The following is a 19,053-nucleotide window of genomic DNA, read 5'->3' as shown; positions in this document are numbered from 1 at the left end:
ACGTTTCAAACGGCTATGGGTCTCGCGAGCTTTTTGGTTTCTTTTAGTTTTTTCTTTTCACTTAAAAACAAAAAAATAGCTATTTTAATCGGAAAAATGTAATCTTAGATAGTTTCTAATTGATAACCTTTATTGAAATTGCTTGTAGCGTTGTTTGTTCAAGAGTGATCAGCACTGTTTATGTTTCTCTGTTTGTTGTTTTGCTAAATGGCAATAGGTTTTTTTTTTCTTTATTTTGTCTTCTTGTCGTTATGAAAGGGTTACTCTTAAAGCAGCCTTCGTTTATTTATCTTAAGTTACTCACACGCAAGGAATGGTTGACTCAATTCTAAGTTTACGATCACTACCTTGATCAAAGATTAGCAGCTTAATTAAATAATCTCAGAAAATGAAATCGGCATTGTAAATAAACTTGTGGACTTGTTGAAAATGTTGACTAATACTTGCATATTGTTATTGCTGGGCTGGTTACGGGGCTTAACCCTTCAATCCTTAAGAATGATCAGCATCAAATTTCTCCTTGTAATATCAGAGGTTTGTAAAACAGAGTGGTCATGAGAATTACGGACATGATCACACACGAGGACTTTGCTTGATATTTTATCAACTTCTCTCCACTACTTCTGCAGGGAATGAATAGGGGCAACAAATGAGAATTCAAATTTTGATCTTAGGGTTTAAAGGGTTAAGGGCCTCTTCACATGAGCCTGGTTGACCAGGCTGACCCGGTTACCGGGACGAATTTCACCTTTGTTTCCTAAAGAGAAAAGGCCAAAGATCCTGGGGACGAGTTCTGGTGCCAAATTCGAGAAACAAAGCAAATATGGCAAAACACAAAAAATCTTAACTTTTGCGCCTATCACAGCTTCGGAAATTAACTCTTAAAGCTGCATCACTGCAGTTAAATGGGATGCTTGTGATGCGGAAAATACAGCAGGCAATGCAAGACGATGACATCCGGACCGCCAGAACTCATCCTGCTTTCATCTCGGTAACTTGTCTGAAGTGTTCATATGGCAAAATTTCCAGCCCGCTTACCGAGATCTCGGTTGGAAAAAACCAAGGTCTCAAGAACCGAGCCAGCCTGCTCTCTCATATGAACGCATCGAACGTCTTACAAAGCCTTAGAGGTAACGGCGAGATCTCGGAAACCGGGCCATTCCGGTCAACCGTGCTCATGTGAAGAGGCTCTATGGCAACTACGGCGATGGTGAAGGACGACAAAAAAGTAATAGGTCCAACAGATGTAACGAAAACAACGGTTGTTTACTATTTACATGGGCAAACCGGTCAGTCCACGGTTTGGGTTACTGGTACGCAAAATCCAGGACTGGTAAATGTCGTCCCGGAATCGCGGTTACCATTTGTACAAATCAGTTCCATTTACCGAAAACCGATCGCGAAGGGAGGGTTGTAGCCTGCCAAGGAGGTCGGTAGCCTGCGTAGCAGGCCTCAAGAAAGAAAAGGCGCGCAAGAGGGAGACACGTCTCGCGCGCTCGTTCTTCCTTGCGCCCACTACTTCCAAGCGCCTGCTACGCAGGCTAGGAGCGTTGTCCAGTCCAATACACACCAATGGTATCGAAGATGGTTTGAAGAAATAGAAAATGAACTTCCGTTTGGAATATTCCGTCCGGAAAAACAGGACTACCTTTCCAGATGTTCCGTTGCTCCCGGAAATTTCCGCTGGAACGAACCAAAGAGTTGTGTTCTCTTATTAAACCTGAGATCATGCTCAATTTTCGATTCGCTTTGTAAATAACCAGCTTTTAGCGGTAGCCGTTGCAAGAGAATGTATGAGAACCGCTAAAATTGGGCCTTATGTCAGGTTAGTGTTCCCTTTACTTTCCAACAGAATTTTGTACACGGTGTTAAAACAAGCAACAACTCTAAACGTGACGTTTTATAGAAGACGTAAATAGTCGACGACAAATTTTTCTTTCTCTTTTTAAACCTTGAATGCGTCCTTAGAAATTTAGCCTCAATAAATTTCGCCTGCATTTTACCAATTGAGCCATTTCAAATGATGGCTATATATTTGAAAAAACACAAATGCACTTTTTAAATGACGTTTTTTGCTTTTTTTCATGTTGTAGATGGTTGTAGCCTAAGACATTTCGGGACGCCACCAAAAGTTTCCACGCGACGAGTGAGTGAGTGGATGAGCTGAGCCAGCCAGGTCAAGCTGGCTAGCCTGGCTAACCAGGCTGGCTCACCACATATGAACGTGGTTTACGGTCGTTTCGATTCGCCTACGAGTCGTTTCGCCAGCGTCCTGAATCAGAAAAAGTTTCCGGCAATTGTACTTTTTAACAAAAAGTTCAACTCTGCTTAGTAGTTAAAACCAGCAGAAAAACTAAGTTTCTGCATTCATTTTCCGTGGAACAATATGCAAAATTGTTACCTTTTTTGTCTGTGCTTGTGGTTTAGGTTAAAAGTTAAGAAAAGGTACCTTTTTTGGAAAAAGAAGTCAGGTATTTTCAGTTTTCGAGTGAATGATATTTTGATGTCAATATTGTCCACTCTTCGTCCGTTTCTCACTTTACCAAACGATGATTTACAGCGCGTTAGAGTTTCTCGTACCTTTTTGACAATTTCAAGCGATCTCATAAAAGGCGCAAAAAGGTACCTTTTTTGCAGTTGGAAGCGATGTTCTCAAATGTGCCAAAATGGAACCCGGCTTTTTTGCTGTTGGAAGTGATGTTGTTAAAAGTGCGAAAAGGTACCTTTTTAAAAATATGAAATAGTGTTTTCAAGCTTTTGGGAAGCCATTTAAAATCCTACTCTATACTGCTTGACAGATGTCAACCGTTAACACCTCTTGAGCTTCAATGAACGATGCACAGACTTTTTAATTTTTAGCGCATTCTGCAATGTAGGTGATCCTGTTAAAATGGTCGCTTCTTTTAGCCAAGATCAAAAGCGAGAAACTCGAAGAAATCCGAAGATACTGGCCAGCAGCCAAATGGATAAAATGACTCCTAAAAATGTAGCAACTTCTAGTACTTTAAAACTAGATGCAAGCTCAGCAAGCGTGGAGCAAATACTTTAACCTGAAAGAAGTCCTACATGTAAAGCAAAGGTGTTCATTTTTCTTTTCCTTTAAGTCTAAACTGAGCGGGTTCCGAGCAGGTCATTTTAATAACTATCTTGTCTCGTGGGTGATGTTTTTCACTCCAGAAAGGTTATTAGAGACTTCAATCTTGGGGTTAGTTTTGTTTGCTATAATATAAATTATACAAATAATTTAACTTCAGGTGCTTTTTGAGCTACAGGCCGAAGTAAAGCCATTAACAGTAAAAATGCCACCATACATGTACCTTTGACAACCCGCAACAAATAATAAAGTAAATAGCTTTCCTCTTCTTAGACTTTTGTACAGTATGCCAGCATTTTTTTCGATAATTTTGGTGCAATTTCCCGGAATTTTTTTAATTAGAAAAAAAAAATTAGAAATGTTCAAATAGGAAATAAACTCTCAAAAGTCAAAATTAAAAAAAGGAAAAATTCAAATGCCACTGTTTAGACAATTGTCTTTTGGTGTATTAAATGCATTAGCATACATTCTGGTTGTTTTAACACTTCATCGCGCATTTCAGTGAATTTTTTTAGGGTGAGCATGTTATTCGAAAAAATGGAGTATTAAGGAAAACATTTTAGCGAGGAAACAAAAAAAGCATTTTAAATGCTTAAGAGCCTGGCCCGGCTTCTCTTCAGGTTACTTATAACTGACACCTGTATAACTGTTGATAACCACTGAACCAGCGACAATGCTTCCAGCTTCACTCCGACACTGATCAAGATGGCTCACACCCTTGCCAAAATCAAGCACGGGGAATAGATTTTAAAACTGCGACCTGACACTGTTACAGAGTCAAGCTCAGCAATTGTTTTCAAACTTGACCAACAAACAGGGAATATATATCTCTTTACTAGTGGTACCAGGTTCAGAAAAATTAATATAGACTATTCTGAGAGGCCAGCGGCACATACCCAGCAAAAATTAACCGAAGTAACCCCCCGGAACTTTTGGCGTGGTCAAACAAGAAAAATTTGGAAAATACTTAAGGTTGTTATTTGCTCTGGTCAAAGTTGACGACTTTGCCGATGTGCCGATGGTTTGCCACATCTTGTGAGGTTTACTCGTAGCTGCAAAGCTGTAAAGTTGATACCGCAATCTTTAAAAAAAAGTAATGACCTAGTAGTATGTTCGGTCACGAAGCAAAGCTAACTGCTTTTAAAATCCAGACAATTGTCAGCCTGTTCCAGGAGTTTAGATTTTTGAAACGACGCACAGATATGTGAGCAAGAGAAACAGCGAGCGGAAAGCAATTCGTCCATATTTTTTCCCTCTCTCTGACTTCGCGCTAAACCCTATCTTTTTGAACGCCTCTAACAGGCAAGACGAGGGTTACTCTGCTCCTGTTCATCTTCAAATCCCAGACTCTATGCGCAAGGCGGTTAATTCTGTACGTAGCGGTTCTGCTCTTTAAACCCTTTGTTTGTTTGTTTGTTCGAGTCCATAGCTAACCTCGACGACGAAAAAACGATAACGCCAAAAAGGTACTAAATGGTTTCAATGAGAAAAACTTTTGCACGTGCATCACACTTCTACGTACTTTTTCGTGCATCACGCACTTCTTTACTGTCACCACACGACTACCTCGTGATTTTTTTATTCGACGTTTCGGGGAGGACTTTCACACATCAGGAAACGTATTTTCTGTGGCCATATTTTAGACCCCATCTTAGTCAATTTTGGAAAAAAGTAATCTTCGCAATCCAGCTTAGTCACTTTCTGCTTATGCATCCACCTTATAAAGCTTTTCAACGAGAACATCCTGCCACAACTTTTTGTTAAACTTAATGTGGTGTAGACCTTTCTAATTTTAAATGCCTACATACCTGAATTTTCTGACCCACAAAATCCTGAAAATGTGTGACCCCATTCTAGTGATTCTTATAAAAATGTAACCCCATAATATTTAATCCAGTCGTGAAAATGCAACCCCATCCAGCGGCACATGCCGAGTACTTCATATATGATTATTATAGTGTAACGACATATATTTATAGTTGACTGTTCCTTTCTTGCCAGTGGTACTACTTGTCTACCATTTAGGATATGTATGTCGGTACACCATAATCATCATATTTGAAGTACCTACCCATTTATTAACTTACTACTAGGAAGTACCTACCCATTTATTAACTTACTACTAGGAAGTACCCATTCCAGCTCCCCCGCCCCGGGGGCTAAAAGTTAAGTTTCATTTTCGATTAGTTTCGAATGTACAGAAAGAGAACTGACTAGAAGTGCTGCCCACTTTACTTTTATTCAGGGTGAGAATAGGACTATTGGAAACTGCTGAAAGCTAACGGCGATGCCGCTTTATAGCGAACCTTTTTTATACAACTACTCAGGGCCTTAAATAAGCTTATTCAAAGAGACAGTGGATTCACTTTGCAACATACGCGTATAGCTGATATTGCATTTGCCCACTCGTAATGCGACGGTCATATATGTTGCAAATGAATTCACCCTCAGCTGTTAAATGAAAGTCGTTCATTCCGTACTACGTTTTCTAACGGTTGCAATAGGTTGCAATATCGATCTGCGAATGCAGTCTTTGTTATCGTAACAATTCTCGAAAGAACTCAAAATATTAACTAATCACGCTAAGAATTCAGTAACCCTTTCTGTTGAAATTTCGCGAGATAGATAACAAAATTACAAGTTACTTTGTCCTAATACAAAGAAACTAAACAAGTCCAAAGAGTATTAAAATATTCTGATAGAAAGACATGGCATTCGCTCTGAAGAGCTGTTTAACATTCCCGCAAATATTAATTTACAATTGCAATTTTATTGTACAAATTTAAAATAATAAGTTGAACAGTTAAACATTAAAATTGACTTCTTCGTCCCCGGCTTGACCAAGCATGGATTGCATGACGAGCCGACATTTTAAGGCTGCGCTGGTGTGACATGTTGCAGTCTTGACGTTACAGATCAGTGACTTGGACTAGTTTGTTACTGGAAGCGCTTTGTTCCATGGACGGAGAGAAGAGCGGTGAATCAGCCTGCACAGGAGAGAATTTAAAGTCAATTAGGCATTCCATACACCAGGATCTTTGCGTTATACATGTAAATCGGGGAGACGAAAGCATAAGCATAAGAACGAGCATCAAAAACCTTTTTTTGCACGAGAAAAACAAAAAGAAAAAATTACACACAACAACAACATGGAAAAACTACAGTACTACAACCTACAAGCAGAAGAAGACATTAACGAGCTAGCTAGTTTGACCCTAAACAGGTTGGGCCGGTTCTCTGTTAGAAAAGCCCTACTCCCTCTTCGCTGGTTACCTAAATTTGCCATAGAGCGGTTCCGGGCTGTGAATCGATCGACAAATCCTATTATTATTATTAATTCAAAATATTTCCCCGTTTCTGAGTAGCTCCAATCCCCGGCTAATTCGTCATAACCAACTTTGGAAGATACGAGCAGTATACCATCGATTCGGCGGTATATTTGATTGGAAACGAGGCTGCTTGGGCAATAGTGAACTAAAAATGGAGCTCACGGCTATTCGAAGACGAAATAGCTGAATTTCTGACTTATACTGAAGGGGACGAAGGCAAGAATACACAAAACATATTGCTCGATGGATGTTATGTACTTTTTGAGGAGTAACCGCAAGATAAAATATCCGTTTGTATCCTGAAACCGTGCCGAGCAGGGAGGTAAGCATGTTAAGAACTTAGAAATATTTTGAATGAATAATAAAACAATTATTGAATTCCGCTTTCGTATGATGTGAAAAATTATGTAAACCTCGGGAGGTAAGCCTGTTAAGAAGTAAGAAATATTCTGAATGAATAATAAAACAATTATTGAATTCGGCTTTCGTATGATGTGAAAAATTATGTAAACCTCGGGAGGTAAGCATGTTAAGAACTTAGAAATATTTTGAATGAATAATAAAACAATTATCAAATTCGGCTTTCGTATGATGTGAAAAATTACGTAAACCTCGGGAGGTAAGCATGTTAAGAACTTAGAAATATTCTGAATGACTAATAAACAATTATTGAATTCGGCTTTCGTATGATGTGAAAAATTATGTAAACCTCGAAGCATGTTATCAAGCTCGGCCTTCTGCCACCGTAGATAGCATCCTCCTCGACCTGTATAATTCTTCATATCCTTCTCAGCCTCAGTAATTGTTGGACGCGTAGTACAGGGGGGTGGTATAGCAAGTAACCAAACACACCGCAGGAATAAATTCATTTAGCATAATAGACCAATCAGAAGCTAGAAATCTTAAACATGTGACGCCACAATTACATAAGCAAATCACCATAAACTCCAAAACAAATGTACTAACCCGATTTTCTGTGGCAGCGCTCAAATTGTCAATATGCAGTGGAGTCTGCTTAGAATTAGATGGCGACCTAAACAGAAACCGCAACAATCAGATTAAGTATAAAAGTTCTTGAAGACGCAGAGCATTCGTTACTTACACACACACTATACTTTATTTTCATACTCATCATTTTGCCATCTCCGCCCGAAAATAGCAAAAGCTAGACGAGGCGGGCGGAGAGGAAAGGTGAAGTTACAGCAGTCTTAACAGATTATATTGTAAAGTAACCTAAATAAACTATGTGGATAAATAATAATTACAGAAAAACAAGCTTAAGTTACAAAATAGCCTGAAAGAATGGAATTACAACACAAATTTACTACTAATAGAACCTATCAATTATTAGTGCATTGAGTCGTGGCTGCCGAATTTGCGATTTTTTGTTGGAGAATGGGCACTTCAACATAATCGTCCTCTGCTTCCATTATCGAGAGCAAAAAGTCATGAAACTAGTTGTTCATTAGTCCATGAACAGGTGCCCTTAGTGGATGCACAAGGCAGGCAATATTATAGCCCGCGTAAAACGCGATAGAAAGGCGTTGGGACCAAATAACATCGGCCTAAGACAGGTCGGACTCCTTATGAAGCCTTCACGTCGCTTCCTAACACTTATCACTAAAATTCACTGAAAGCAAATGCTATAATGTGTAGTCGTCATAAGGTGTCGCACCTCCTTAGGTTCGATGTCACTTTGACGCGTGAGGGAGGTATACGCGCTTTCCCTGGCAGAATATTTAAGTTGAATTGCCTGTTTGCGGACAAACCGTTCTTCAAAACTTACATTTTTGCGAGGTCATTCAGAGAATGAGTTCTGTTTTTCCGGGACAATTTACTGTCATTCCTAAAAGAAATAAATCAATTATAAGGAGTAAAGAATTGGACAAAACAAGACAAGAACTAGAAAAAAGGCAATTAGTAATGACACAAACTTACCTCTGAAGATTTTTAGTGTCTTCAGCTTGATTAACAATAAGTCGCAAGTCAGGGAGCGAACTTCGCCTCCTAAAAAGAAGCCAAAGGAAATACTGAAGTCATCGATGATGTTAAAACTCCTTGTTGGGAAAAGGAAACTTACAGAGCACTAAGTGGAATTGAAAGCAGATGAGTTGCGGGATCTGTTAGAAAAACGTACAAAAGTAAGTAGAACTGGTCAGGGTTCGTTTATGTTCGGTTTTAGGGTCTCATCCACGGACAATGACAGACTCAAAAAAATCTGTAAGACCATCTTGTACAGCATCATAAATAGTACACAAGGAAAGTACTGCTCAGTAGCTTTGATTTGAATGGTCACAGCATAGGGTTCATACACCGACTCAAAAGTTCTTCAGGACCATCTTGTACAACAAAATACGCAGTACTACAGGAAAGTACTGCTTAGTAGATATGATTTGAAAGGTCACACTCCAGGATTTCATCTACAGACTCAAAGTTCGAACAATCTTTTACAGCATAATATACAGCACCACAGAAAACTCAAAAATACTTCTCGGTAGCTTTCACTTGAATCGTCACACTTTAGGATTTCATCCACAAACTCAAATGTTAGAACCATCTTGTACAACATAATAAACAGTATCACAGGAAAGTAATGCTTAGTAGCTTTGATTTGATTGGTCACACTTAAGGATTTCATCTACAAACTCAAAGTTCGAACAATCTTTTACAGAATAATAAACAGCACCACAGGAAAGTACTGCTCAGTAGCTTTCATTTGAATGGTCACACTTAAGGATTTCATCTACAGACTCAAAGTTCGAACAATATTTCAAAGCACAATAAACGGTACCACAGAAAAGTGCTTCTCGGTAGCTTTCATTTGAATGGTCATACTTTAGAATTTCATCCACAAACTCAAAAGTTGGAACCATCTTGTACAGCAAAATCAACAGCACCATAGGAAATTACTGCTCAGTAGCCTACACTTTAGTATTTCACCCATAGACGTTTAAGTTAGAAGTGGTGCGTTAATAAGATTTCCTAACCTTTTCCTCTTTGTATCCTTGCCCCGAAGGAGTTTTTCATCCGAAGCGGAGATTCCTGCGAAGCATGTGAAGCGCTTAGGTTGGTTCATCTTGCTGTTGTTACTTGGAATAAACACGTGGAAGCTTCGCTGCGCATCTACCAAATAATTTCCTCGTTTTCTCGGTTCATCGTCAAGATCGGTTTCTAGGTAATTTGGAGCATACGGGGCATTCGGAGGAACCCGGAAGTCTGGACGAGCAAGATTTGGACTTCGCTGCCCGGCTGACTTTTCGCTTGGTAATTTAACACGCGACTTTTCTTTAGTGGGCTTGCCCTTTTTCTCCTCCTCTGTTACCTTTGTGTTTTTCATAAGATCCATAATGCGCAGATTTCGTTTTGATGCACGCCCCGATGCCGGCCGTTCACACGCCACAGTGATTCCGGAATCTACGTCCGTTTCGGGTAAAGAGAAAATTTCCAACGGAGCCTTCTGTGCACGGGAGTTTTTCGTCATTCCGCCGAACGATTTGTTGCGCGTAGCTTTTTTGTCAGGTCTTGGAGATGAAGAAGGGGAAGATGAAGCCGATCCTTTCGGAGCTCGAAGATTAGCAGGCAGTGACGCAGATCTCATGTGAAAATTCTTCGGCAGATCATTTGGAAGTTCTCTGGTTCCGACCGATCCCGAAGGTTTCTCTTCGGTGTCTTCTGATGCAGGGGGCAGAAAAACAGCACCATCAACAGATGAAGATGTCGACGGTAACTTTTCATTTCTTGATCCACTTTCACTCTTAACATGGCCGTTAGAATGCGATCGCTTGGGAAGTTCGGTAGTGATGACAGCTTTACCAGTAAGACTCGTGACTTTCATTGACTCCGCCTTCCTGACGGGTTTCCGTCTCATGGAGCCAGGTCCTGGAACGAAATAAATGACTTTGAGTCCATCCGCATAAATACTGAATAGTACCTGTCCTGTGGACTTGAATTACCGTATTTATTTGATTAAAAGCCGCCCTCGAATAAACGCCGTCCTCGATCAAACGCTCAGATAGAAGCAAAATTACCAATAAACGCCGCCCTCGAATAAACGCCGCACCTAATCTAGTCTCCCTCGCAGCCGTTTTTTGGATCCAATCAGAAGAATGCGGCCTTTACTCGAGGATAATAAGAAAAATCTCGGTTTAACTTAGTAATTTACACCATCCAGACATTACGATTCTATCTCAGCAAAAGAAGGGAGACATTGGAACATTTAAATTACATATTTACAAACGATTTACAATAACTGTTGTCAGCGATTTTAAAAAAGTGATGTCAAAATAAACGCCGCATTGGAAAGGCTAAAAATTTAATAAACGCCGTTGCGTTTAATCGAGTAAATACGGCACGGTGGTTACACTTGAGGCCTCGTTCGGTTCACACAAATCCGTGAAGGCTGAATACTTCAAACTGAATTTCAATCGACCACACGCAGTCCCAAATCCGTCAGGAAGAGAGAACACTCTTGAGGACGGTTTGAAAAAGATGCGGTTTTGGCTAGACTTTCAAAAGAGTACTTTCGGCGGGCAGGTTCACTTGTTCCGTGTGGAAGGCTGATTCGTGAAAAAAAAAAATGCGGTTTCGAAAATATCTGGATTCGCCTGAACAGGGATAGAAACTAAAACATACGACACAAGTTCTGAACTAATTCGCCGTCGTTGCGCAGTTTTCAGCAGGAAACAAACAATTTCTATCACGTTGGAAATTTGTTTAGAATAATAAACCAGATTTTAGAAAACTCCTTCCAATAAACACAACAATTTACTTTAAAAAAAAGGACAAAATTTCTGGACTAATTCACCGTCGTTGCGCAGTTTTCAGCAAAAAACAAACAATTTCTATCACGTTGGAAATTTGTTTAGAATTATAAACCAGATTTATGATAGAGTGGTTTTCGTTTGAGTGTCGTAAAACCAAAACCAAAGTAATTACTCTGGCCAATCACATAGGACACAGACAATACACTGAACCAATCAAAACACGAAGTAATTACATGTGGCTGACGCAAAGCGCGGGAAAATGCATGCGAGCGCGTCACAATTGGCTTTGGTTTTACTTCTGATTGGATGAAAAGGTGGCGCGAATCTTTTAAGCCAATCGCATCGTGTAGAAAGTGCAAAACCAATTACTTTTCGACACTCAAATGAAAACCGCTCTAACTCCTTCGAATAAACGCACCAATTTACAGTGCTCCAACCAGCCATCCTGTTCTCGACTGTTCATGCTTAATGTCATTGTTTGTTTATCATATCAACTTAGCTATTAATGGGTTTTACGAACACAATAAAAATCGCTGGAACGCAGTTCTAGAATAGTATTAATACGACATTTTTTTGGATTGCGTGAGTATGGATTCTTGTAAAACTTCGCTGACACGTTTGACGAGCAGATAAAATAAGAAATACCCTTAAAAAATAATACAATGTCACAAAAACGCAACTGTTTAAAAACATAACCCGTCATTTGACTTCACGTGAAGAGGTGGAAATTACCTTGAATGCAAGAAACACAATAACTGAATAAACAATCTCCGTGTCGGAACGTGTAAACTTCTGTTTTGTTGGAAGCGAAAAGGTCTTGTGTGTTCTTTTCCAGTTTTGTGCCTTTTATTGTCGTCTTTATTATATTGCACAGAAACAATTAAAACTCGACAACTCTAGAACATAATCACTGGAAACAATTACAGTAAAACTCTGTAAATGACCATTTATACAAAAAAAAGATCATGTAAGCGTCGCAATATTCGTAAAAACGTTTGTAAAAATACTACTAAACCTGTCAACAGAACTTTAATTAGAAGGCCAATACCACACTTCAAGGCAAAATATATAAGGACATTTCAATTTAAATCAAGGCCAAACAAACCTTTAAGGAAGTTGTGAACTGCACGGCTGAAATAAATTCTCCGAGATGATTTTATCATGTCGAAAGCTTGTGTTTGTCTGTGAGCTGAAGCGAGCAAATGCGATGTATATTTACTCTCGGCTGCTTTCTGTTCTCGCAAGAATAGTTACATGCAGCCACTTGAAGCTTTATTTTCTACTTATTTGAAATCACCACATGACGTTAAATCCATAACAAAGGCACTCCGTACGTTCAAGAACTTTCTAAGCATCGGTAACTTTAGTTCACTATATGAAACAATATAACACGACGCCCTCGAGGTTAACACCAGTACATAATTTCTTACCTTTCGCAGCGTTTGCGATTAACGTCTCTATCAAATTTAAGCTTTTTTTCCGTTATAAGTTGCTCTTTTTCGGGTTAAGAACAAATTCTTCGAGAAAGCACTTATTTCCAACGTGACTTCAATATTTAAAAACAGAGCCCCTGAGGTAAAAATGAATTATTTACAGCGGTAAAGAAAATTCGCGAACTATTTCAAACAGCTGAAAACGCCTTCATTGGAATGAATCCCACAACCGGTGTTTTGTTACTCACAAATAGAGCTGAGCTGTTGGCCGGTGATAATAGGATCCTGCCTAGTTACCGAAAATTAAAAAAAGAATGACCATTTCTCCCTAATCTGTAATGAGAGATTAATTAAAACTTGGCTTAGCTTTACCTATAACAATCTCGCCAGGAAATTGTTTTGCTCTTACTTTCAATATCTGGAATCAGTTCAAAGATTTAATTCAACTTTCTCTCATCTGTCTAAAAAATATTTATCAAGAAAGTTGTTTATTATTCAAGCTCTCCTCGCTGAAAGGAAAGAATAACGAGGTAAGATAAAAGCAGATCTCTTTCCTAGCCCAGTTTTTTCGACTTTTTTAATCGCAATGTTTCCTAGGGAGACATCAATTCTTCCAAACCAGCAACTTTCAACTGTTCTTAAATCATTTCGGTTCTGCGTTAACACTTTTTTCAAACTTTGAAAACAGTTATTTTTACAAGTGCTACATCGGGGAAAAACATTTCTCGCCTACTAATCACGTGATGTCCCGTTCAGAAATACACCGCGTCATTCATGTATCCAACTTCACTTTGACAAAGTTCGATTCGCGACTGATTTAAACGGCGTACTTAGGTCGAACCAACAAAAAAGGCATACGGCAGTCAAATAAAATCAATCTGAATTATGGGGAGAGTTTAAATCATATTTCAGTATGTACAAGGTTGGGCGCCATTTTTCTTGTGTCGGATGTTATTGCGACGTCCTCTACAAAGTTAACGTAACGCGATGTACTAAACTAAAACTCCCGACTTAAAACACCGTTCATCTGTCACATACGTTAGGGTCCGCACATGGCGGGTACAGCGACTGAACGTGGCCTTTTTATGACCATTTTGTGGCCAAATGCTAAAGTGTTGAAAAAATAACTTAACATGTACAGTATAATAGGACAACAAAAGCGTACATGACATCCTACCTTAAGCATACATCTCATTAACCGATAAGAACATAGATCTTCGAACAGTAACGAGAGGCAAACTATGTTTGTAATGAGGTACATAAACGCGGTTTCAAGGAATTTTCAAAATCTCAGCGCAAAGATTTACGTACTACTGAATATTTAGTATAGTTAGTTACTGTTACTGGCAAAGTCATTAGGACAAACAAAAGCTAAAACAACAGGGTAAAGAGCGAAGCCACCAAAAACCAGTAGGGTTACAGAAAACAAACTCGATAAAAATAACTTCTTTGTATGCAAAACAATGATTTATCGGTGAACGTCACACTGTTTTCTTATCTTTTCCTGACTTTAAAATCACTTTGCGAGCAGAAGTTACTCTCTTGCGTGGGTTTACCCTTAACTAAACGAGACAGGGTACTGTAAAAGGGTACTTTAAAATAGAGGTTGTCACCGGAAGCAAAATAAATAAAAACTTTTTTCACTAGACTAAGGAAAAAAATTGTATCTTTGGAGTGCAAATGTTACGTTGTCCAACTTCAGCAGAGACACTCACTTCAATAACCGCCAATTTACAATTACGAGAGAGATTGTTTTAGTTGGTTTTTGCGTATTCATCGAATAGTTTAGAGAAAATATCTGTTGAGTCCTCTTAGACTAAAAACTACGAAGCACTAATTAAATGCACAAAACAAGAGCACAAAAACACAGTAGAAGTGTTATTGTCAGATTAGAATTTATAATTAATTATATTTTAAAACAGTTAGAGGAAGCTAAGAAGAAAAAACATGACGATAAGCACATTAAATGCAGACAAATGTATGGCCAAATTACGGAGAGAGTTGCTTGCTAGCTAACGTCCTACCAGAAAATGCATTGACATTCGCAGACATCAAACCTCGATGAAAGCAATAAGGGATGAATCTCCTACTGGTATGAAAGACTTTGTAAATACGCAGGTACACATAAGCCTATGTGCCAAAGCTCTTTGCCTCTCGAACGTTTTAAGCATTACGCTTTTCACTTCTTTGGTTTGGTATTTAATTGCCACAGTTTTATCCACTGAATTAGGAAATAAGTGATTCCTCTTTTCCCCTCATTGAACTTTTCATATCAGACAAAGCACTGATCCTAAATATAAGTTTGAGTATCTTCTACGTGTTTCTAAAGATAATAGTGAGCTTAAGCAACTACTACTACGACGACGACGACAACTTCAAAAAACAATAGGTTTAATGATCAAAACAACCGCTCTGCACGTGCATTACGCTTTTTAGTACATTTCTTTGACGTCCACTGCACGCCTACGACGTGAAGCCTTCTAATTTGACGTTTTATGGAGGACGTGGACAAACAACGACGAATTTTCCGTCTTTTTTTTGAACTTGAATAAAATCGTTACGAATTCAACTCCAGGAAAAGTCGCCTGCATTTGACACATTGAGCGGGTCCACATAGACGCGATTAAGTTTGAAAGAACGCAAATTCATTTGTTAAGAGCAGGGCGGATAAAGGTTGGGCGGTGAAACGAGCGCGTCCGAGCAAAAAGGTGTGATGCAGTGGACTGGGACTCTGCTTAGAAATGTCGCTTGTTTTCGACTTCGGTCAGGGCTTGCGATGTGGTTTGTCCATGGCACTGCCGCTGTCACTGAATTATGGCGGCTTGATTTGTTTTCTTGCAACTTCTTCCTCGTTCCTTTGTGCTGGTACGCTGTCTCCTAAAGGCAAATGTTGCAATTTTTTTGCGGGAGGTTTAATTGGAGTAGACAAACATCTCTTTCAAAGGGTTTCTCGTATTACTTCCATGACTCTACCACTGAATTATATCTTCGTTCTCTTATTCGCCAATATCGATGTTATTCCAAAACAAAAACAACTAAGTACTGTCTAAAACACGAAGGAAAATCCCATCCATGTCACCCATGGCAAAACTAAATGACAGCAGATAGTGTTTCATAACTCGATGACGTGTATTTTATAAATGCGTGCAGCTCGTGCAAGGTGAAATTATGCTAATTTCAATCACCATCATCCTTCTTTTTAATTTTGAAAAAAACATCTCATACGTCTTTCTGTTTCTTCGAAACTTCAAAATTAGTTTCCCCTCAGTTTTTACTGTTTACCTTGTCTTGTTTTAGAGAGAAAAACGGAGAAAAACCCTGCAACTAACCTCAATAAATTTTGCTTACATGCGGTTGCCGGATTTGCGACGAATTGCCCTGGCGCGTTGCACCCGAAAAGCAAAGTTTGAAGCAGTACAACGCCACTATATGAAAATATATCAATCTAATTTTTTGTTATGTTATATAAAATTTCTCCGCGTTTAACATAAGTAAAAATTGAGGTTAAGAAGTGTTAAGCTTTCGCAAACGAAACGGCGAAAGACGATCAGGTGATATTCAGTGAAGGGAGGAGGTATTCAACACTTTCAAATTAAACTCAAATTTTGGTATTATACGACCAACAAGTTTGACTTAAAGACATACAGACACAAACATATGAAACTGTTTAGTATTGAGAAACTATCGTTATTGCGGTCGTCCTCGTCATAGAATCTAAAGCTCTCTATTTTAGTTGCCGTCGCCGTTGCTTGTGCTAACTTAGTTTCTATACGATCTGTAACGGTCCGTGACAGTTTGTGCCAATATCTAAAGTTGTCTGCATTGGAAATATTCAAACTGTCCACGATATCACGGACAAATGTTCCAATTTATTTTAGCGGTCGTCAACGTACTCCCTTTACCTGTTTCACTCAATCCCAGTGCGAAAATAACACCAAGCTTTTTTTGCACATGTCCACGACGTGATGCAGACCAGTCGCCGATCTTGTTCCAGGTCATATGGAAAGCAGGCTTAAGCACACAAGCTCTCTAACCAGTTAAAGGCAAGTTAAAGGCAGGCACACAGTCAGCTGATGCACATGCGTATCAGATGCCATTTCTTAGCCATTCTTGTCCCCAGAGCCACTCGGCTTAATTTGTTATCGACCTCGTTTCAAGACCACGTGACCAAGAAACGACGGGCTCTGGGGGCTAGAATGTTTCTTAGCTGAATTGATATTCCCCAGATGGGGAGTTTGCTCGCAAGCTAGTCAATAGCACGTGAGCTTACCAAAATACAGGGGCGGTTTAAGAATCCTAAGCTGTTCGATTGTATTGTGATGTTTGTCTCCATCATCGTACTCCACGTAGTATTTGCCATGCTCGATACCAATCACTTTACCGGCCAATTTGGCGGGAAGACTTGGCCAATGAGCTATCACTCGACTTCCTGTAAAAACAAGACAATGGGTTGTAAAACAATACAACTAACAGGAAGATAACCTTCACTTCGTTATTACAAATGTGCCAGTACAACATTCAATCCACGGTCCAAATAATTTAGCATGTAATTTTGTTTGCAGGAGAAAACGTTCTCAAAGAAAAGTTTGCAGCGTATTTAAAACATATAATTCCCAACAATATAGATTGTTCAAAGTCTATTTTTCCGTACTTACTTGGTACAGATCGGTTTTATTGACTGAGTTTAAGGCCTCATCCACGCGAATCAGGACATGTTTGAAACCACATATTTTTTACCCTGGACGTGGTATTAAACCACGCTGGAGTGCGGTTTCAAAAAGATGCGGTTTCGGTGAGCGGATCAAATGGCCAATGAAAGACGCGAAATTTTACTAGACTGTTTACAGTCCCCTATTTTCTCGTAAGATCCTCGAGAGTATCCAATCCAACTAGGAGGCGGGGTTATTACGTTACAAACCCCGCCGCCTACCCCCTACCCCGCCCCCCCCCCCACCCCTCGGCACATATGAAACCAAGATGACGCCCATTACAGCAGGGCACTCGATATTGACGATCATACAGAAAAACAGGGGGTCGGTGATCGTCAGTCTCACGCGGAAATCACTAAAATCTCGAAAGGTCTAAGAAGAGTGCCCTTACCAACTTCCAAGTCGTTGACTTCCGGTGTTTGATCAAACACAATACACTCAGGGTCTGATCTGTCGTGCGCAATCGTGTCCCCGTTGTCAAACTTGATGTGGAGCATTTCTCCAAGTCCTGTCACGACCCCTTTGTAAAAATCGCCATTCAGAGCTTTTCCCCACACGCGAGAACCAACACGAATGTAGCCTGTAAAAACACGTAGTAGGCACTGTTAAAAAAGGTGTCAGATAACTGCGGGCAACAAGAAGAAGGGATACTATTGAAAGGGCATAGCTCGAAATTTTCCAGAGGGTATGTAGCCTGTCTCGCCTCCCAAATCGTTTCCTCTAGATTGACAATTTGAATAAATAGTTACACTCTTTATCAGTATGGCGAGGGTATCGTCTCTCTTTTGGCCGTAGGATAGTGCTCTGCAGGGAAAAAAATCATGAGCTTCGTGCGTGTTCGCTTGTGGTCAAATCAATGAGAACACTGCAGTTTACTTTGAAAAATTAAGTGAAAGTAGTTAACGCAGGGATACATAGGTCACTGTTCTCTTTCAGCCGTCGCTTATTTCCCTTCCGCGTTTTTCTTTGCTTTGGAGAAGATACATCACTTGAGAACCAAAACGTTCAGTCAGTCAGTTTGGAAGAGAAAGTTTAGTTCAGCTGCATCGATTGTCATATTGAGCGTGGCAATTCAAGCGTTTTCGCATCTTCAATAAACGTGAGAAAATACAGCAAGTTTAATATAGTCAAGAGCCTGTTGGTTTATGCAACTAAAAACGAACGGGGCTGGATTCGTGAGGCGGTATCTTAATTTTAGGCCACAAACACATAGAAAAACGAAATGAAACGACAAAAAATACTCCAAAAAAGTAACAAATGGGACCGCAGCATTTTAAGGATTTATAAACATTTTATATATTCGAAAAAGGCTAATAACTCACCAACATTTAAACAGCTGTCGGAATTTACCATCCTTTACTAGAACGCGGGAGAGATTATAAGCGCCCTCTGTAAAATCTCGAAAGGTTCGTTTCTTTATCGTAAATGCTACTGTCTTTTTTAAATGAACCCTTCTTATGAGTGTTATAGCAAAAGCGAGGTGGAAGCCTGGAGACGTGCATGCTAAAACGAAATTGTAAACAGCTTTCATCGATTTTGTAAACAAAAAATTTTGCTTCAAAGGCCCGAAAAAAGGCCTTATAGTTTACGTCTACATGTGAAGTAAATACAATAAAAGAAAGAACAACGACATATATAGAAATAAAAAGTCCAGTTTATCTTAACTTTGAAATTGTCGTCAAGTGCTTTTTTTGTATCTTTCTCAAAAACTATTTCGTGTAGCTT

General features: G+C 39.4%; 1 protein-coding gene across 1 annotated transcript in view; it reads right to left on the bottom strand.

Annotated features, from left to right (window-relative positions):
* Positions 1-5,314: 5,314 nt before the first annotated feature.
* LOC140931211 (uncharacterized) overlaps positions 5,315-19,053 on the bottom strand; it is a 30,325-nt gene continuing 16,586 nt past the window's right edge. Inside the window, exons 16-22 of the mRNA XM_073380975.1 lie at positions 17,720-17,908; positions 16,890-17,048; positions 9,411-10,302; positions 8,362-8,430; positions 8,210-8,269; positions 7,390-7,456; positions 5,315-6,081 (exon numbers count right to left, since the gene is read on the bottom strand). Coding sequence (XP_073237076.1) covers positions 6,004-6,081; positions 7,390-7,456; positions 8,210-8,269; positions 8,362-8,430; positions 9,411-10,302; positions 16,890-17,048; positions 17,720-17,908 — 1,514 coding nt within the window. The 3' untranslated portion in view covers positions 5,315-6,003. The remainder of the gene's footprint in view (positions 6,082-7,389; positions 7,457-8,209; positions 8,270-8,361; positions 8,431-9,410; positions 10,303-16,889; positions 17,049-17,719; positions 17,909-19,053) is intronic.

This window comes from Porites lutea, chromosome 3 (assembly GCF_958299795.1).
Source record: "Porites lutea chromosome 3, jaPorLute2.1, whole genome shotgun sequence".
In the NCBI taxonomy this organism is placed as follows: domain Eukaryota; kingdom Metazoa; phylum Cnidaria; class Anthozoa; order Scleractinia; family Poritidae; genus Porites; species Porites lutea.
Note: the sequence above shows the minus strand (reverse complement) of the source record. Positions and strands in the feature narration are given on the sequence as shown.